At 39.4% G+C, this 22,003-nt stretch overlaps 1 protein-coding gene across 1 annotated transcript in view; it reads right to left on the bottom strand.

Annotated features, from left to right (window-relative positions):
- The window catches only part of LOC121957120 (ras-related protein Rab-26-like), a 68,088-nt gene that overhangs the window by 38,457 nt on the left and 7,628 nt on the right, over nt 1-22,003 (bottom strand). The window contains exon 3 of the mRNA XM_042505638.2: nt 2,903-2,944. Coding sequence (XP_042361572.1) covers nt 2,903-2,944 — 42 coding nt within the window. The remainder of the gene's footprint in view (nt 1-2,902; nt 2,945-22,003) is intronic.

Genomic DNA, 22,003 nt, shown 5'->3' with positions numbered 1-22,003 from the left:
ATTTGCTGACAGACAGCTGGCTGGAAGCAGGAGCATATGCAAACGTAGTGCTCACTGCCGGCCCTCCAACCTTTACTGGTTAGCTGACATTGGCCACTCTGCACTGCTAACCACCAAGGCACTCATTTGCGAGTGTCTCTGGTCCAGCTACTGGACAGCGTTGCTGCAGAAACATGGTGGCCATCCTCCGATCTCCCCACAGGTATCCTGAGAGAGTAAGTGGCTTCATTTTAATTTGCAAAACCCCTTCAACATTGTTAATGGCACAATGTTTCCACAGCAATGCTGTTGGGCTGGGATGGCCCTTCTAATGGTAATCATCGCCAAATGAGCAGCACTGCTTGCTCGCTCCCATCAGACCCCGAGCAGTAAAATGAAGAGTCGGATATTAAAGCTAAAGATCAATATGCATAACCAGTCAATCACTATTCTTCATGGTTAACCAATTAATGGTTATCTGTTGACATCCCTAATCAATATATTAATAATCCTTAAGCTTGTGTCTGTCTGCAAATGGTTATGTATGTAGGCTTACACATCAGCAGACTTGGAGCAAAAGTAGTATTAATTAGGAGTCATGTTTACTTCCACCTGATCAATGTAAGTCCAATACTTTCCTGCCATTTGGTGCTGGGCAGGTGGCACACATTGTAAAACCTCATAATTCAAACTGTTTGAGGAAACTGATTGCTTTTAACCGTTTAAGTTTATTAACTTAAACAATTAAAGCAAACAAATCTTTGATTTGTGTACAGTAACTAAATTGCTTAGGTAATGTAACTTGGGTAAATAAAGTTACTATTACTAACAGCATTCAGGTAATTGAAATTAAATATATAAAGTATTTTGCACCTAAAATGTTTCCCTTAACTTGGTAAAAATGCACATGGATTTATCAAAGCTTTTTGTGTTGCTGAAAACAGCTTTCTGTTGCGACTGGAAAAATTGTCTGGCCAGAGTAATGAGAGTAAACCAAAACACCAATGTTAAGGGGAGTTTATCAAAACAATGTGCAAAAAGATGCTAAAAAACAAGATCAAGTAAACCACCATGTCATAGTTTCCCCCATACCTTCTTAAAAGTAGGGTGCTCAAAGATTTTACACACAGCCAAAAGATACAATTCTATCTTTTATTCCATCTTGGCAGCTAATGGTATTGTTGTTTCTTGTATTGTGCTTAGCCAACATCATTGTTGCACTACTACCCCAAGTATCATTGCCAGCCATTAGCATTAGCTTTAGCATTAGCATTAGCAATAGAGTCAGCATGGTAAGCTAGTGTTAGCTAATAGTTCATTTCAGCAATAATCACATCCAATTTCATAACCGGTTGTAAGAAATATCATCATTAAATACTCTCAGTTTAACTCCAATGTCCTTATTTGAAATAGTCTCATGTTACCAATTGTTTGAATTAATCCATCTGGTGTCATCAACATATAGAGGTTCCTGGTCCAGCTGCCAAACCAGAAGTGGGTCAGTCCAAAGCCTTTTGTAGGGCAGGGAGACCAAGAATGTACCATATATAAGCAGTACATAGGGGTGTTTTTCGTGGTAGGGCAGAAATGTTTTTGTACAGACCTTGAAGAAGTAGACAGTCATGATATTTATGTGTCAGGATTAATTGAGTGTTAATGTACATAGAAATTTTATTTTTTGCGTATAAAGTTTGCATATGTTGCTTCATTGAATCCTATTCCATAGACTCTAAAAACAATAAATGTAGCCGCAGTGACTTCAACCACTGGTTTGTGGACTCCCATTTTGAAACTTATTTTGAGTTTATTTTGCTCCTAAGTTTGTCAGTTCAACATGCGGGTCAATCAGAATTTATTTCCCTTTTGGGGCCAGCCTCAAGTGGAACTGCCACTTGGTCACGGCACACATTGTTTGTATTATTTTTCCTGACTATTCCTAATCTTTAGCACAGTGTGGGTCATGATATTGAATATTACTTAGCTCTGGTTGGTGCCATTCATCCCATTGACCAACCACAGTGGAATAAGGCTAATTAAGTCTGTCTTTTTCCCATCAGGCATCAGTCTCATCACAATTTGGCTCCAATGGCAGTTACATTTTCGTCTCTCCCTAGAGCAGACCTGTGCAGGTTGACTGCACCCCTCACTTGATTTTTGTGGATTTGTTGCAGCATTTTGTCTGGACCCTCTTTCTTCTCTCTCTCTGTTTCTCTGAGACATGTCAGCGTTGACGCTGAATCTGCCTCCTGATTGCCCCCCATGGCAACCGTTCCCTCCAGGATCCAAAAGCTGGTAATGAAAAACGTCAATTACTGGAGGAAAAATAACTCTCCCTCTCACTGTTTGTAGGCTACAGGGTGCTCTGCAAATGGACTTTAAGCCAATTAACCCCAAATGAATACACGACAGAGAAAAGGCTCACTCCACCAGCCTCCGTTTACACCTAATTAAGATCATTAGAGATGATTCAGATAATTATTTGCTCTGTGAGAAACATCAAACATACAACAATGCTGAGCTGTAGTCAGCGTGGGTGCTAGTCCTCAAAATAGTAAAGAAGGAGAGGAGCAGGGGAAAAAATGCAAAGCCTAATGGAAGATATTTAAGGAGATGGATAAACCCTAATTATCTTTTAGGGACTTTTTCAATCAAAATCATTGATTTCCTAACAAACAAGGCCACAGACAGATCTTTAACTCACCTTTTGTGATTAGGTACATACATCAGCTAGCTATATAGCCACCACTACTAAAGCTAAAACAGGTTTTATCTTTGAGACAGGTGGAGTTGGAAACAGGATCTGACGGGCGGATACAATGCCAAAGGGCCTGCTTCTTATTCATTTGACACCTTTCTCTTGGCGACAACTCTTACATAAACCATGTAGAAACAAGTTACCATCAGTATAAATTTAACTTCTTACCTGGAGCTTCACCTTGACTCCATCAATGCTCAGGACTTTATTCTGGAAATAAAAGCAAGAAATCGTAAGTGACAGGGTTTAAATTAAAGCATGTTTTCTCACTAGCTACAGCTTCTTTAGTGTGTGCAAGAAACATCCTCAAGTGTGTGCGCATCAGTTTGTGGTTAGACACCTGGCTGAACTGTCTCTTCCTCTCATCTCCCAGCCACACTCTCCTCTTCTCTCACCATCAATATTGCATGCCTGCACCTCACTTTGGCCCCTTTTGATGAAGCCTCGCCTCTCTCCTCCAGAGGATTAACCCCCTTTGCTCTCCTTCGTCTCGCCATCTTAGGGAGACGTTCCTCTAATCTCGGCTTCGATCTGCTCCACAACACAGCAGATTGAGGCTCAGCCACATGGACGCGTGGTTTCCCAGGGCAGAGGGTGACACTATCTTGAGAGCTTGATGCACAAAGGTTAAACAACCTGCCATCAAATTCAATTCAGTGGGAGCAGGAGTTGGTCCAAGTTAAAAATAACTTGACTAAATCTAAAGCACACAAAACAATGTGCCTTATGCACACTGGGTGTTGCCAAACCTTTACAGTGCATATCTGGCCAAATTGTTTCCATAGCCATTTGCCGGCCTGGCCTGTGAGAAGAAGTGACTCAGACAGATAAATCAGCTCTGAGGTCTGGACCTGTTTTGTGCCCTCTGCTCTTCACCTTATTGACCAACAAATCTCTTGTTCCAACAACTGGGGGAGCATGACATGTAATTGATCTACACTGTATGGCCAATGTTGGACTTTCACAGCTTCCCATTTGTGAAGGAAATTAGGGATGCAAATAGTTTTTTTTTCCTGTTATCAATTAATCTATAGATAATTTTCTTGATCAACCGATTAATCACTTTGTGTATAGAAAATCAAAAAATGTAAAAACAATAACAAAACTATTGCAATTTTCACAAACCTAATGTATTACTATGTGGTATGATTTTAGAGAAGGATTGGCATTTCTACATGAAATACACTGACAGTCTACAACCATGCCAGCAGCTCTGTGATGTTACATTGACAATCAGTGTAGGGGGGACACATTACTATTCCTTAATTTAGTAATCACATGACAGTTACTGATCATACAAGTCATTACTTGTGTTACATAATGGGTGTATTGAAACTGGTAAAACTGTTTGAAGATGTACATGCCAATAAAGCCGTCTTTAACAGAAAGAAATAATCAAATGTCCCAACAACAGCGAGACCAGTCAGTGGAGAGGTTCCTCAGCCAGCTCAGTGTTGTACTGACTTCAAGGAGGAACAGTTTGGCTGTCAAATAATTTGGAAAACTATTCCATATGAAGAGTAACTGCTGTTTTGCAGATTAACATGGCAAAAAAAGCTGGACTAATTAGCTATAAAGCCATGATTTGGTGAGTGAGTCTGTCTGGCCTGTTAAATGCAGTTCATATGGCATTTAAGCATGTTTTTTTTACTTTTAAGGTCGTCATCATTTAATGCTGTTTGAGGTACTAGTCTCTTACATTTTTTTGATTAGTAGTTGTTGGGAAATGTCAGTCCGGAACAAAGTGGTGGACTGACCATCAGAGCAACATTGCCATCCATTGGTGTGGCTAGTATAAAACGATCAATTGATTATCAAATAGATGCCTTAATTTTCTGTCAATGCACTAAGTGATGACAATACACTTAGTTTGAGGCGATATTTATTCATGCATTCCCATTTTCTCTGAGCTGTTGACTGTAGAAAATAGGAGGTCAAGTTGTTTTCCGGTGACCCACATATAGGCCTCCTGGTATGCCAATGTGGGCTACATCACCTGGTGCCACAGCAACACTCAAAAGCCCCCAACTGCCCCCACTAAAGCTTTTCCTGAAAGTCGCTGCTGACCTTCTAAATCCCTGATCCCCGAGGAGAAACAGAAGATATTCAACCCTGATAAGATGCAGCTAATCTGTCAGCAGAGCACTTAGAAATAGATACGGTCTTTGTTGACGCGTTCGGTTGATTCACCTCCCTGAGAGTTGCAAGGGAGCAATCTCATAAATATTCACTGGCAAGTCAAGCTCTAGTTTGTAAGTGCGCTCTGATAGGAATCGGAGTCTCAAAAGACTTCCTCCCTGTTGTTGTTGTCACTAAAAACAACCCACAATGTGCTCGGAGGCTTCATAAATATTTAGTGACCCAGAAAAAGAGGCTCATGATATCACAGAGGATTTTGGATGTTTAGTTGGGCTTGATTGCACTGATAATTTTGTTGGATTTGTTAAGAGGAGTTACCTAAAATCAGACAGAATAGGACATAATAAGACAGATTTAATGAGCACTGAGAGTTTGGGCTGAGCAGGATAAAAAAGTATCTGAGCAGCTTATATGACTAAGTCTACTGTGGTAAGACGGGAGACTTAAGGTATTGTAGATTACAGGCTGTCAATCATACTTCCAGAGAAACTGTCTCCACTTAACTTTCAAAACTTCTTCAACATCTTACAAGCTGACACCACTCAGCTCTGTTTGCTAGAATTTTCAGAGAGACGGCTGAGAAGCTCGCACCAATTTCAGGTCAATTTCATTTCCTGAGAAAAATGGCAAACACCCTCTAAACAGAACATATCTTCAAACAGAAACTGCTCTACTTACCAGACACTGAATGTTAGCCATTTAATCTTTTTCCCTCCCAAAAGGTACATGAGTGAGAAGGTACAGTCAGTGCAGAATGACTCTAACAGCACTTCACAAGGATCATAAATTACAGATGCACGAGGAGCTTTCACAGGGGCCCGTGAAGTGTGAGCCAATAAAACATTAATGGCAGCGGTGTGAGGCAGAGAACGGGAGCATGATGGCCACAAAAAGGTTGTGTACCAGACAAATTCACTGTACTGATAAAAAATAATAGCTGCAGTTCCTCATGTCTTTTCTTTCACTGTGAGGGCTCAGTGATGCATGAGGCTGCCTGGCCTCAACACACACGTCAGAAATCAAAGCAATGGGAGAAATAAGTTAAAGAAGTGAGGGCATGGAGGCGCAGAGAGGCAGAGCTCTACTCTGCAGTCAATACAACTCCCAGCTGTCAAGTTTTCTAAGTCATGCTGACACAGACATATGCACACACTCACATATACTGTACCCACAAACACATTCAAGCCCTTTGCCCTCCCTGCCTGCAGAAGGTGCTCATTTTAACAGCCGTGTTTCATGATGGTTATGAAAGAAGTTTGCTCCCTTTACACTAAGTGGAGGGCAATAAAGTTTAAGTCATTTTATTTATTACTACATCAATATATTTCATGATATAGTAAATTTTCTCAAAGATTTATTGAAAAATCATTCATAGATAAAATAAAAACATAGGAATGTGTCATTTCTGCTCATCCAGTGAATTAAAACATCTGGTAAATCAAAATAATGTCTTCACATTGCTGCAAAAATCCTGTTAATCCAAATTTCTGTCGTATTACAGTGTATGTTGTCATGATGCGCAAACCTATTTCACACCAATTAAAAAGCGTTACCGATCCTCTTTATCCCTTCTCATTCCTTTCCTCCCCATCTTACTTCTTCTTAAACACAGTCTCATGTTAGAGCTTGTACAAATCAAAGTTTTTGGCCATTTTTTTTGCACAAAAGAAGCATATTTTCCTAGCACATGAGCCATGCAAGATGATCTTTGCCTCTGTAAATTTCAGATCTTTATTGCTCATTAGAATCTTTTTAATGTGACCACAATACATACATTTACCAGACAAAATCATGTCTGTAATTTAAAGGTTAATTACAGACAATTTTTATAAAAAAGTGATAGTTAAACATGCTGTGATATTTTAGAAACTAGGGTTAAAATTATTTCTCAAGAAACTCGATAACTAAGAATCATCTATGTAAATTATTTGCAGCCCAGTTTTTATTTAATTCATATATTTATATACATGCATGCATGCATTGTGTTTCACACAGATGATCACTACTGTTGCGCAACACTCTTGCTGTGTACAGGTGACGTGATTTGATGGCACGCATTTCAAGATGGAGGGAGTGAGAGAAAATAGCGAGGGGCTAAATGAAGAGACAGGCCAGACAAAATGACAAAAAGTGTCCTAAGTTTGGAATCATTTCAAGCTGGAACAAAACGAAAACCCTGTACAGAGCACCTTTTATAAAACTGAACAAATCTACCACAATAACATAACATCAATACACTACATCAGTCCAGGGAGTGGACCCGACACAAGATAACATCAATATAGCATTTGACAAAAATCCATATGATTGCAAGTTGAAATGAGCGTTGGCAAAGAATGTATGTAAATTATGGCTGATTATGCCAATTTGCAGCCAGCTCTGCGTTGTTGCAGTGTCGGCAGTAATGATAAATGCAAAAGAAAAACACTTAGCCTCCCTCTGTGGTGCCAGAGCCTTGAGTTCCCTGCTAATCTGCCAGCAAAAGTCTGTCACATGACTTAAAACTGGGGACCCAACTGTCAGATGAGTGAAAAGCTCCAGGCAGCACAGTGGGAAACCAAACACTTTATATGTACACAAAGTCGCAAACTGATATGACACAGAGCTGGTTGAAAATCTTGTTGAAAATCAGTAGTTACCCTTTTAAGAACATAAATCAGCATGGTAACTGGTTTGGCTTCTACAAACTGGCTGCAGCACGACAGCAAAACAGAGCTAACCTGTGGACATAACCACAGAAAATGAAATATTGCAGTGAATTTGTGAAAGCCTGAGCTTCATTCATAGTATAATAATAATAATTATTATTATTATTATTATGACAGTCACACACATACACACACACACTTACTCCCCTCACAGCAATCGATTAAATACCCCAGAAAGCAAAATATCAAGTGGTGCAAGTTGCAAATGAAGCCTATTACTGTAAGCAATTTAAGCACTTATAATGATTTTTCTAAAAAGGAAGCCAATTAGTTGTTTATTTAAAAGACCCTATTTTCTCGTTTGCATATTTACTATTTTTTAATTAAAAAAAAGGTTTTCTTGTCTTATTACTTGATTAATTGATGGATTTATCAGTCGAATACTTGAAATACATTACTGTCTAATTATGGCCTCCCTTCTCCCTCTCTCCTTTTCTCTTGATCTTGGATACAGCAGCGTCAGCATTTTCAAACCACAAGAAGCTCTTTCACAAATACATTCAATTAAAATGCACTGGGTATTCTCCTGTTGACAGAGACAGCACAATAAATCACATTACACCAGACACACACATAATGCAACTTGTAGACGCTGTGGGATTCATTCATTGACTTGCTGACTTCAGCTCCTATGCTAACAATAAATTCAAGTGGTAATAATTGCATGTATCTCAAATTGTTGGAAAGATTCATTTAATAAAATACTTATTAGTGTCATGTCTTTACTTGTATAGTTACTTTTATGTGTAATTGTTCTGTTTTTATGATGCAAATTTGGTAAACATATAGAAGAATGTCTATGTAAACATACCAAGTGAACATTAATTAATCTCAATCTTATTCCAGGAATTCTGGGAGGATATGCAGAGCTAAAAAGGAAGGTTTTGAGCTCTTTGTCTCAGCTTTGACTAAAAAAAAGCAAAGTCTGCTTCCACATAACACTTCAGTTTGTGCTTGATGTGTAATTCCTGTTATTGACGTTTTCACTTGGGTGACCTGGTGAAGTTGAAAAAGAGACTAATTGAAAGAGCAGTGGGCCTTTGGGCCCTTTCACAATGGAAACACTGAATAACAAAATAAAAAAATAAATGGGCTTCCTCCTCCATTTCTATGACACCACAGCATGAGTGGAGCAAGAGGGCTGCTGCAAAAAATAGAAAAAAAATACACAAGCTGCTATTCTGGGGTTGAGGCCAGCACTGATGATTAGAAGTTGAAAGCTGCAGAGGATCAAGACTTTTGACAGTCTACCACACCTGCATTTAAGAGTAACTAAACCCACCCTTTTGGCTTGAGTGCCTGCACCCTAAAATGTGAAAAAAGGTTTCAAAATGGGCAGGGCTAGGAGGGGGACAAAGACGTGCCCAGTTACCCAATTGTGCTGCCTCTCGATCCACAGTACCTCCCTGTCCCCTGCACACACACAACGTTTGTGTGGCAACAGGGGGGCTTGGTTGGTGCTGAAAGCAGGGTCCTGCCACCAGGATCAGCCACGAGCAAATTCAATTGCAATAGCAAGGTTTTAAACTTCAGACGGCATATGTAAAATTTTAATACTTTGTACTCAGATCTCACGAGTTGGACCTGAATCAATCAAAACAAAAAAATAGCACAAAGTCTTTCAATTTGACACTTATGGGTCTGATCTAAAAGGCAAGGTCAGTGATATACTTAGATAACTGCTCTTATCCTGCTCTTTTTAAATCCGTCCATGTTTTATATAAAAGCTGCTTCTTAGAGAAAGCCGCAGGTTTGCTTTTGATCTTTTACCTGTAACCTGTAGAAACACTTGCTGTGATCCAAAGGTGTCCTTAGGCAGTACGAACACACTCACAGAGCATTTATTGATGCTGCATAACAGATCCATTATTCAGCTGAATGCCATGAGGGGGAGAGCCCTGACCTCTCTGAAGCTCTTCCACCAGGATCTTTTCACACACTGGCATGATACAAATCAAAAAGCAACACAACAGTGTGCAGTACGGTTGTGTGTTTGTTGTGTCCGTGTGTGCTGCTGAATAATCATCTGCGGCTGATTCACAGGACAGAGCAGGTTCTGGGGCAAGTTGCTGGCTTGGACTCAAATATTTCTTGTCTGTCCTTCAAATTTTATGAAATCTCTTTTCTCCCCTGGTGTTCAGACATGAATACAATATACAGCACAATTTGCATAGACTGCGCACACACACAGACACACACAGATACACACACACCCCTGGTGTTCAGACATGAATGTATGAACATACATGCAATATACAGCACAATTTGCATAGATTGCACGCACACACACACACACACACACACACACACACACACACACACACACACACACACACACACACACACACACACACACAGACAGACTATAAGCACAGCCAAAATGAAAATGCCTCATCCTTGCTCTTCTCTGCCCTCCCTCTCATTTTTCTCAGAGAAGCCTTTCTATTTATTTTGGTCCAGTATCATCTCAGCCTTCTCCAAAGAATATCTGCCATCACATATGTTGCTCATATGCATTAGTTTTTCTCTACTGCTGACACATTTCCTGAAATCACTACTCTTTTTAGACTATTAGAAATTTTAATAAAACACAACCACACTGACCTGTACAAGCTAAACACTGTAACTCTGCCTTTCATGTTAGTCAAATGTTGTCCTCAGAGGGCATACAAAAATGCCACATACATACTGTAAAGACTGACTGACTGATTCCTAACACAAAAACAGCAATTAATCAAGTTCTGTATAATCTGTACGTATTCTGAAAAAACATAACAAATAACTCAAATGTGCACGTGCACAAATCTAAAGCAAAACCCTGTAAAAATTACTGTGTACCCTAACAGGAATGTAAACAAACAACAGGGCATTCTAGAAAAACAAACCATTTTAACCTCATCAGCATCATGTCTTGTAGGTCTGGTCCCAGACGTCTGTTTGCATCACTTGTGACATCAGCCCTGGCCAAGCAGCAGGGGAATCCATCCCTGAATAGACTTCACAGATATGCCACTAGGCATATTACAACCAGAGAACTGAGTGTTAATTGCAGGTTCTGATTACAATATTGAGTTTCAGACCAAGCTGTGCTATGGAGCAGCTTTTTTTTCTTTTTACAAGCTTGTCCCCATTTGGTTTGCCTTGTGGACAAACACAATTAACACTGTGAGCAATACAAGATGAAACATAACTTTTGCCAGTATGGCAGATTTAACAAGCACATCACGCCACCTGTGCTGTATGAATCTGAGTTTTGCATAAAAATAAACAAAAAAAATCATATAATCCTTAAATTTCCATCTGTTGATTTTTTGGGTTACCAAAACCTCCATTTATTTGTGGTGCTTAAGCTCTGATCAGATCAGAGATTCCTATTTTGTAGAAAACATTGATGCATGTTGTTATTTAAAAAAAAAAAATCTCTTAGTATGTTTAAGTTTTGCGCCGACACACCAAAGCGAATACCTTGTATGTAAAAGCCCACTTGGCAATAAACCAGATTCGGATTTTGGGTACATTTTTTTTCTACTTTGGGGAAATGTGTCTTTTATGGTAGCTGAACACATGGTTTAATTAAAATGTAGGAAACACGAATTCTCCTTTTTTTAATCTTCTTGTTTATAAGGGTATATTATTTCATATCATTCAGTATTATTATAATTACATTTCATAGGTGTAGTTAGGATTGGAACATGTCTGTAAGATGATTTTAAAACAATAAAAGTGAAAAAATAACTTGGAAAAGAAAAAGAAAATTTGATGCAGCAACTTTAAAATGGCACACATTATCTGCTTCATAAGATTTACTAACAGGATCATCCTTTAGCTAAGTCTCTAATGTCATATTTATGATTTTTTTTAAAAAAAGGGCAGAAATCGATGACCTGTTACTTCACCCAACCTGTTATCCTCCTGATTGTCTGTTTTCTGTTACAGTTTTTTTTTCTGTTGAACAACAATCATCTCTTCTTGCTTTATGTTTCTTTACCATCTTTAATCGGCTTCATCCAGCAATGCTCCAATATTCCAACAAGTCACTTCCCACCTCTTTTATGCCGAGATTAAATATTCATGGTGCTCCTCAGAGCTTGACTCTCTGGGCCCCAGTGACATTAGGGCAGCAGGTGGCAAAGCTGCTTTTCATTAATTACAAATATCTCCCTGGGCAGAAGTGAACCCCCACTGCCCACCCAACATACACACACACACACACACACACTTGGACAAACAGTCATGAAAAGCTAAATACTTGAGAACTTGTCAAAAGGGCTTGTAGTCAGCTCACTCTTAATTCTAGAATCAGACGCACAAAAGTAATTACCAGCAAAGGTCACATATGCATACACATGTAAACAGTACATGTTTTTGTATGTGTGTCCAACTGCCTCTGGCTCACATTGTAAATTTTATTTAATCTTAATTCATTTTTTTAAGGAGAAAAAAAACATTGCTGCCACTCGATGGCATGATAAAGCTTGGCACTTTAATTGCACCCACTCAGAGAAGGCAGGCATGCAGACAGGCTGGCAGGCAGGAGAGAGAGTGAATAATAGAGAAATCAGTCAGCTATCAACTAAAAAAAACTATAAATATTAAAAAAATGTATAGAAGTTGGAAACAAGTGATAGACACATGCATAAAGAAAGCTGTGTATGAGGCGGTGAACTGTCAGTGACATGCACAGTGACATACAAAATATCAAAGAGGAGCGGAAGCTTTCAGAGGGAGATGTAATCATAGAGTCAGAGCTTGATTTTTATGATGGGTCCGTTATCGTCCTCTCATATGCCAGAGCTGCCTCTCTCCCTGCTGTCTTCTTTTTAATCTCTTTTCAGGACTTGCACTCTCATACGATGGTGTCTGCAGGTTTTATCTTTTGTCCCGAGAACCAAACTTAAAGACTCAACATACAAGGTTCAAACTAAGGCTAGATATGAATCATATAGGTTATTTAAAGGTTCAGTGTATAGGATTTAGGGGGATATATAGGAAGACATGTAATACAATAATAAGTATGTTTTATTTAGAGTAAAATCACCTGAAAATAAGAATTATGGTGTGTTCATTACCTTGGAGTAAGCCATTTATATCTAAATAGGGAGCAGGTCGTCATCTGCAGAGATTGCTAAGTTTAACTGCCATGTCTCTACAGGAGCCCAGAATGGACAAACTAAAGACTGGTTCTAGATAGGGCCACTTACATTTTCAGGGTGGCCACCGTAGTTAGCAGCCCCTCTGTGACAAGTGTTGTAAAAACAGATTTTTTTAAACTTGAAACTATGTTATTCGCTGTTTTCCCTGGTTTAAATCACTGGGTTTGTTTGTTTTGGAGAGGATGAGACCTCTACAGATAATACAATTTCTGGCAATGAAGGAATTCAAACTGGAAGAAGTTTCAGATGGTTGCAATCTACAATCCTCACTAGGCTTGGGCGGTATTATGGTATTACAGTAAACCGGGCTATTTAAAAATCCCAATGGTATGATTTTAAATGTCATAATAATAGCATGTTTTTTTTTTTTATATCAGATTACATCAAAGTGAATAAGGGGTTGGTGATTGTTGGAACAGTGGACCAACTAACTAGTATTTGTCTGTTTAATAAGGGAAGTAGATGTGAGAGAATTGCTTTTCTCCATCTTACCTAAAGTAGCAATCTCGGCGGTCTGGTGCGGGAGGAGGAGTAGCAGCACAGCACGCTAATACATTCATATACTGTATACCCCAGTGGAATTTTAGGAGGGTATGAAAAATTAGATACTGCCCAAGTCTAATCCTCACTGCTCGATACCACTCAATCCCCCTAAATCTTACACACTGCTCCTTTAAGACATTCAGTTCTTAAAAGCCCTAAAATGAACAGAAAGACCACAGACACTATATCTGTGAGTAAACAGAGAAATGTTGAGTCACACCTCCTCTGTGTCCTCAGCATCAGAAACCGTAATGTCTAACTAAACTGAAGTGATGGATAGACCAGCCTTTTGCCAACAGTTGAAGGAACTCCATCAGCATCCCTCAACTTGTCAAAGCAACAACCTCCACTTCTCTGGTGCTGTCATCAGCTCGATTTTGGGCCTTGCTGACCTACAACGTCAATTTAAAGAAAAGCTAAATCAGCCTTAGCTTTGTGCAAAAGGAAATTCAGCCACTGGGTGATTACTACCTTAAGTATGTGCATACACTTGTACCAAAGGGCATCTAGTTTTCCAAATGAGTTGCAGCAATTATGTGATGACTAACATCCACTTGTTGTGTGAGTCACTCTCTCAAAAAACATGCTGTTTAAAAGGCAACGATGACCTCATGCTAATCTGGACAAAGAGATTTTCAGCCACTAAACACACTTCAAAATGCATTGTATAATAATCTGTTCTATAAACTCTCACACATCAAAAAAGCAACTGGCAGTGAGTGTTTGGGGGTGTAAAATGCATGCACGCATGCACACGCACACACGCACACACGCACACACACACACACACACACACACACACTGAGTCTTTTCCAGTAAGGGATGAAAGTAAAGAGAAAGTGATTCATATCACGCTCGTCCTAATTTAATCTGTTTCAGAGTGCCATCGCTTAGAATGGACTGGCTCATGAGTCAGTGGTGCAAAGGATGATGGCTCACTCAGCCTGCACGAGTATGTCTGTGAATGCATGTGTTTGAGTTGTATCAACTTTCAATTAATTGGATGATTATTTCCTTGGTAAAAAAAAAAATGCACACAATATCCTGCAACACAAGGTAATGTCATCAGATTGTTATATGTTTTTGTTTTTTTTTTTAAACCCCAAACGTATTCAGTTTACAAGTGGTGGAAGAAGCATTCAGATCCTTAAAGCCGGAGTTGGTAACTTTTGTCATATTTGGTAAAACTGTCACCACATCCACAAAGTAGTGTATGAAACAGATAATTGTGAAGAAAAAAAATCATGTTCCACTGCCTCCTTTCAGTGCTTCTTATGGCATTTGTCAGAATCTACTGCAGTTGAAGGAAAACAATCAGAGCTGGGGAGTCTCTAGCGCAGCTGTCAAACATTTCAATTACTGCTTTTGACCTGTGGAAAAACTGGTAAACTAGGCTCCACTGATGAATCAAGATGCACACACCATGGTTCTCCTTTGCAGTTTACCTTTTAGGCCTTTTTCACACTGTATGCATTGGAGCAAATAACTGCCTTCAAATAGATCTCCTGCATCCAAAAACATGGTGACAAGTCAGCAGACAATGCCAGTTTTCACGAAAAGATTTTTTTTGCCAACAGTGATGTAAGAGAGACAGCTAACAAATGTCTGGCTCCAGTCAGAAGAGAGAGACAGATGTATAACAAGAGCTGTCTGCTTGGATCTCCCCTGGTTCATTAACAGTTGCCACATCTGTTGAGCATTGTCATCAGTGTGAGTTTGTATGTTGTGTGTGCATATGTGCTGTGTGTGCCACTGACAGCCACGAAATGTGCTGCTGAATGTGTGACCGAATGGGACTGAACAGAAACCGCACCAGTATCTCACTTCAGGATTTCACCCAAGTGAGACAGACAGCCATCCGCCATCAATAATCTATTGATGGAGAGATTCATATTTCATAAGAGACTTTTAATGTTTAATATCTTCACCTAGCAAACATACTTTTACACACACACACACACACACACACACACACACACACACACACACACACACACACACACACACAGAATTTCTGGAGCCATAGCCTTTTTTTTTTTAACTTTATGTGTTTTTTAATAACCTCATCATCTCCCCAGAGAGGTAATCAAAGTGAGATAATCTCTTTTCCTCATCCTCATCTTCTTTCATTTGAGATCAGTGAATTCACTATTTCAAACATTTTCAGTCCATTTAGCCACTAAGCTGTTATCAATGCTATTGACCACATTATAAGGACTCAACCACTGCAACCATGAAACATTGTCACCAGAGGGGTGACCAAACCACGGACAATACATCCCTCTTGATGAATCGCGTGTCGAGGTAGGATGATTGGCTTGGCATTATGGGGGTCAGAGGTCAGGCAAGAAATCTATGTTTACAGCTTCAATTTCGGGTAGTTTGACAAAGAACATCAATAATGTCGGAGCCATGTGAAGATACGGCTTCAAACATTTGTTGCCTCTTTGAACATTAAATGGATCACTTCCTTTGTAGATTTGCCCGAGGAAAAGGAAAATTCTTTGTAAGTGTGAAAAACCACAAATGGAAAAGCTTTCATGTACTGTGTATTAAAGCCCCGCCACACAACTTTGCCTGTTTTAACTTAAACACATAAAATTAACATTTTTGATATGGATCCCTCAAATTTGGCTATTTAAGAGTTTTCACCGGGAAACATACTAAGCGAAACATGGTGAAAGACATATCTGTAAATCAGCAGACACAATTTTTTGAGCATCAGTCATTTCACAGCCCCTGTGAAATGACTGTGAAATGACACAGTCCCTGTGAAATGACTCAGAATTTGATCCACTTGGTCCGATAACATTTGGAAAGTCTACAGCAGCCACATGATTAGGGCTGCAAATCTTTGGTCAGAGACCCCCAGTCGATTGCTTCAAGTCGAGCAGTCGTTGGACATTTTTGTGATCCGTTGTCAGTGCTGTTAGCTTAAGTTATGTTATACTTGGCATTTTAAGGTTTTTGGCTTCATGTGCTACTGAGCAACTCCCAAAAAATTAATCGGGGCACCTCCTCCACCATAAACAGTTCTCTTTATACATCCACCATCTGGGCTCAGTCACTTCCATGTTTGCTTGTGATGTCAGAACAAGCTTCAACTCTAGGCTAAAAAATGTCACCTTTAACTCACTAACTTTAACAACTATAGAAAACAGTACAAAGTCTATCACCAATGTTATATTCACCTTGGAGCCCTGATATATCTGTGAGCTGAAATCAGGCATTAATACTTGTCCTGCTCACAAATAAGTGGCTCAGTTGAGCTCCAACTCCAAGTTGAATAACTGGTATCTAACATCAACTACAGACCTTTATTTACACGTAGAGCGGTAAATTCACACTCACTCCCATTTGCCTTTAGATGAGGGAGTGTGGGTATCCATGTACTTCCGCTGAGGTGATGGATCCAATTAAAATCTCATGTAAATTAGATGCATGGAGAAATCTTCAGTCTACCATGTACATCATGTATCCTTTCAGGTGACTGGTTTCATAATTATAACACAATATATGCAAAAATATTCTGACACCTTTAACTCCTTATTACATTTTCAAAGACATGTAGCATGAGACTTAAGTGTGTTTTGGTGGGTGTCTCCTTCTGTGGTTATTAGAGTGTAAGATTTACAGGGGATTTGGCCCCTGTGTGACTTGATTAACCCTTCCTGCACCTCTCTGCTGTTGCTGCTGCTGCTGCTGCTGCTGCCTCTATCTCATCTGCTTTCTCCCTGCTCTGGCAGCTGGAACACACACATCCTCACTGCTATGGAAATGCACACAAACACATGAATCAAGACAATCTTGAGTATTGCCCACTCAATAAGTATATAATTCAAGTCTATTCTGCTAATAAATTGATATTATAAATCAGTCATGTAACAAACTCCACTGGTCAGCTCACCCAAAACAATGGAGGTCATTGAACACGTAAGTGACATATTTTGTTTAGCTGCCGTATCAGTTTTTATTAAGGTACAAAAATACATAAGTTAATTCAGAGCAGGTGTTCTCTTTTTGCAAAAGGAAATCATCCTATCATGTTATTTGGCTTTGATCCCAGTTAATTGGTGATGAGATTAAGCACGTTGTCTTGCCTAGGGTATCGAAAGCTGAAGGTCAAATATTTCTACCATTTATTTTGAATTCCTCTTTCATGCTGTAATGCTCTTATATTCAGGAGCACAGCACCAAAATGAATCCCCCCTTGATGTTATCTTAAAATCAGGCTACAGAAATCTTGAGTGAACATTTTGCAGGCTCCTGACTCATAACCCCCCTCCCCCACATACATACTAATTACACCCAAAAATAACATCAGAGGGAAGTGAAATCTGAATCAATGGGGCTGTCTGTTATGTGTGAAATTCTCCCGTTTTGCTTAAAAAGTGAAACTTGATTTTACAGGCTTCAACTCCGAAGTGTGAAACTTCTGGTCCAACTTGTAACACACAGGAGTCAGAGTGTCAGTGAGTGTAAATGAGGAGGTCACCCCTCTGGGAAAGCAGGGAGGATAGTGGAGGAGGGCACTGCAGGATATTATTGAGCAAAATATGAATATGCATATATTAAAAAAGCAAACAGCAGATTTTTTTTTTGTAGTGGGGGTGTGGGGATCAGTAAATGTTATTTCACACTCATGATTGTATGTACACTGTGGCTTCCTATACTTTGCTCATACTGTTGATCATTCTCCTTTTTTGTATTTCTATAGAATATTTTGTAATTAGATTTACAGTGTTATAAAAATAAAGGTATTATCCATATAATTGTTATTTTTCACTATTTTTTTCTATATTTAGCTTATAGAATGATCCCATCCTTTGTTTTATTTCAGCTTTCACACAGGTGCAGAGCAACACTGAGTGTGACCTTCGTAATTTATCCATATTTTCAAGCATAGGCTATACACTGCATTGATTTTAATAACTTTAAAGCCTATTTAAACTGTGCACTGTGCAGAAGTATCAGACTGGGACTCGGTAGAGTCCCAGTCTCGGCAGATGCTCAATATTAAATGACAGATTGGATGCAAAAAAAAAAAGTGACTGACGTCAGTGTGCCAATATGCAAACCAAAACAATGCTTGCATGTTATGTTAAGAAGGAGCAGTATTATGCTTACCATGTTTATGATCTTAGTTTAGCATGTTAGCATCATTAGTTTTTGCTAATAAGAGCCTTTGTATTGCGCAGAATTTGTCATAGAGCAAAGTAACACAAACTATGGGTCACTGCAGCTGCAAACAAAGTGAGGTGGGGGGCTTCTTCCCTTCTCCCTACCCCTTCCTCAACCCCCTTGCTTGGATCACACGCTTGTCTTTCATTTTGATCTTAACTACATACCTGTTTGTGACTGGATATTGCACAGTTGTGACATTATCGAATTGACAAAATCTGCTCATAGACAACCAGACATACAAACACCTGGCAAAAACGTACAGCTTCTGTGGTTGTTACCACTACAAAAGAATGGACCAGGACCATTTGCCATGATGACATCCAAATGGCTCAAAACAACCATCCTCACACCGGCCTGAATCTGAAATCTGAAGCACAGCTCTTAGATTTTTCTCCTGCCAGCCATTAGTCAGTGATGAAGTCAAGCCGATCCATTGTAATTGATGTAGCGCTGCAAGTGTAAATGATTAAGATAAAGGTCTTGTGTACGATACAGACTACAAACAGGGGGAAATGAATTAGTATGCCAGGTGTGATCTATGTCTCTTAAACCTGTCAGGGTCGTTTTATGGACCGCTCTTAGATAGAGTGCTCAAGGTAAATCAATGGAAAAGGGAGGCGGTGTTGCGATGTCTCATACAGTATGTCCTGGGCTGCAGAGTGTGGTCTGTGATAACTGACTTCATCCCCAGAATGTAAGATATCTGTTCATCCTCGGGGGTAAATTATCTGTGACCAACTCATTGGAAAAATTTTAATAGTGTGGTGCCCAACGCATGTCACTGTAAGTTGAGATATGGCACATTTTTTTCACACATCAGGCAGGAGAGAGGAGGGACTGTCACTGAGGTCAAGGTTAGTCATGTATGATGATTAGTGAGAGGGTGTCACATACACACACACACACGACAAACTTTTGAAAATCTTGGGTACTAGCCAGCAAGATAGAAAACACTCAAAAGAAAAACCATCAGAAACCAAAATAAACCAAATAAGATGCAGAGATAAATAAAAAATAAGAATTGAAGATAAATTAAAGATATTTCACTCAACCTCATTGTGTCCCCAAAGAAAAACTCAAGGGATCAACCAAGTCATTACGATGTATCATCTGGAAACATGAAAGGGACCCTATGATTTTCGTGATGTGAAAAATCGTAAACAACTGTGAAATGTGTTATATTGTGACTATTGTGATATTTTAAAAAATTGGGAGCTTTTTTTCACAGAGCATAAGCTGAATGAACAGAAAAAAAACTATACTGCTATGTTTTGTTGTTGTTTACAGGCGCGCTGCCTCTGTGTGCTTCTTGATGTGTCAGTGTTTCATCAACAGCAGGGCTCAGCTCTCACACACACACCGGTGGCAGGGCTGACAACACAGAGGAATTATTGAGTTTGTTGTTGCCAAGACTTTGCTCTCATGGAAATGCAGGCGAAGCCTAGCTCAACCGCAGTACTCTGTTTGCCGAGGTGGATCAATTCGGTCCTCCGGTACTTCTTGGGTTGTCCCCAGGCAGCGTTTGATTTTTCTATATCACACCAGCCACTCACATCTCTGAGGTCAAACTGGCAGCTGCCACTTAAGCTGGAGTGCCCCTGTAATTTGAGCTGTAATTGCATTGAAACAGCCTAGGACAGCCATAACAGCCATAGTCACATGTATGATTATGTCTGCTTTCAACATAAGGTGTTACCAAGCATAAACACCTGTATGGAAATAATATTATTGGATTATTTGCACAAGAAGTATAACACACATTACCTGCAACCCTTATAAATTAGAAAATTCCACTAAATTGTGAGGGAAATTATTTAATTATTGAAGTAGTGCAATGTTTTGCAATGTTTTGTTTGGAATATTGGGTTATAGAATTGTCAAAATTGTATTAATCCTCCGCATGATTAGACCCTCTTTCTTATGACAAAAAAAAACGAAAAGGAAAACACATAATTTTGGAAAAGATAGAGCTGAATCTGGAAAAAAATGTAAATTGATTTAATTAATTGGGCTCTTTGTGGACATCTAGACAAAATTTTGTGCCTATTCAAAGAATTAGAATCACTACAAAGCATCTTCCTCCAAGGACCTTAATTGTCTGCACAAAGTTTCATGGCATTACATCAAACAGCTGTTGAGATACTTTAGTCTGGAGCAAAAGGGATTGGATCAACTAACAGACCATCACTAGAGGCCAACAAGACCCAAAGTTAGATGATCTATCAACACAGGCAGCATTCAAGAATCCTTCTTCCTAAGTCAAACAAGCCATGTTTTTTGTGCACAGAGGTGAAATTTGTGATTACATAAGAGGTCTGTCACTCGGGGAGCAAAACACATAACTGACAGCTGAGAGCAGCTCTGTTGTCTCTCAGCAGAGGTGGGAAGTGCCGCACTTCCCCCCCTCCACTGCATTTACGTCAACTGATGGATTGAAGGATTACTTCTCTCCAGTGTGATGGTGTGAGGTAGATTCTGAAGCGAGAGAAAGGAAGAAAGGTTTTTTATCTGCCACATCGGAAATGAGAAGGAGGCTTGTTGGAGTGATATTGTTAATTGGCTTTCCCTCTGAGCATCTCTCACTTCTACTTCTTCCCAGTATGATTTCCCTCTTTGTCCTTTTCTCCCTCACAATAGCCCTCAGTTTGACTCTCAAAGACATTACACTTTAAGCTTTGTTTCCAAATGAAGATATTTTAGTAGAGTCCTCTCTGAAGCTGACAAAATTCTTTTTCAGCTAATAACATTTAGGACTCATTCTGTTTATAGCTAAGATAAATGCATCAGCATCTCTGCTGCTCCTTGTAATTTTGGAATCTAGCTGAGAAAAATATGGGTTTTTTTGAGGCTACAACATTTACAAGAATAAACAACACATCGCACATTAGTTTCAGCTAAATTCTAAATAGCAATCCAGAGAGGAACGTGACAAAAAAATGAGGAAACTAAAAGAATGATGGATGTAGACAATTACAACATAGAGACATGGTTCCTCAGTGTGTGTTTATCTGATTGCATCAGGTTATGTATTTAAGTGTTTTGTCACAGATTGGCAGAATTGGTAGCCCTGTACACTAAATGGCACCCCTGGCTAGAGAAGAGGTTCAGCACCATGGACAGTTCCTACCATACACTGTAGTTCTATGCCCATGAGTTGTTTCTTTTTACAGAAACTGTAGTCTATCAACATAAACCCCAAAAGAAATGTTTAGTACACACAGTTCAGTTCAGTTCAGTACAGTTCTTCTTAACAGGGTTAGTCTGGATCTATCTGTTTGTTTTGGTCATCAGATACCATCGAAACAAACAAATGAAAAGATCCCACTGCATGTAGCCACAGCCTGATATACAGCTTACGTCACACTGTCGCACTTCATTATGATGAACTTGGGCACTGTGGTTAGAGTTTCAGATTTTGTTGGTCCAGTCCAGTGTGGAAAATAGTCCCCAGCAGCATGAATCAATGGGTTTGGGCCTAAGTGCCACAGACAAGGTGGGTGGGGAAGTTTTGAGTGAATAACTAATGCATTCATGGTTTTAGC

The sequence above is a fragment of the Plectropomus leopardus genome, chromosome 18 (genome assembly GCF_026936395.1).
Source record: "Plectropomus leopardus strain MGB_pleo_1.0 chromosome 18, ASM2693639v1, whole genome shotgun sequence".
NCBI classification, from domain to species: Eukaryota; Metazoa; Chordata; class Actinopteri; order Perciformes; family Serranidae; genus Plectropomus; species Plectropomus leopardus.
This window is presented reverse-complemented; position numbering and strand designations above follow the sequence as displayed.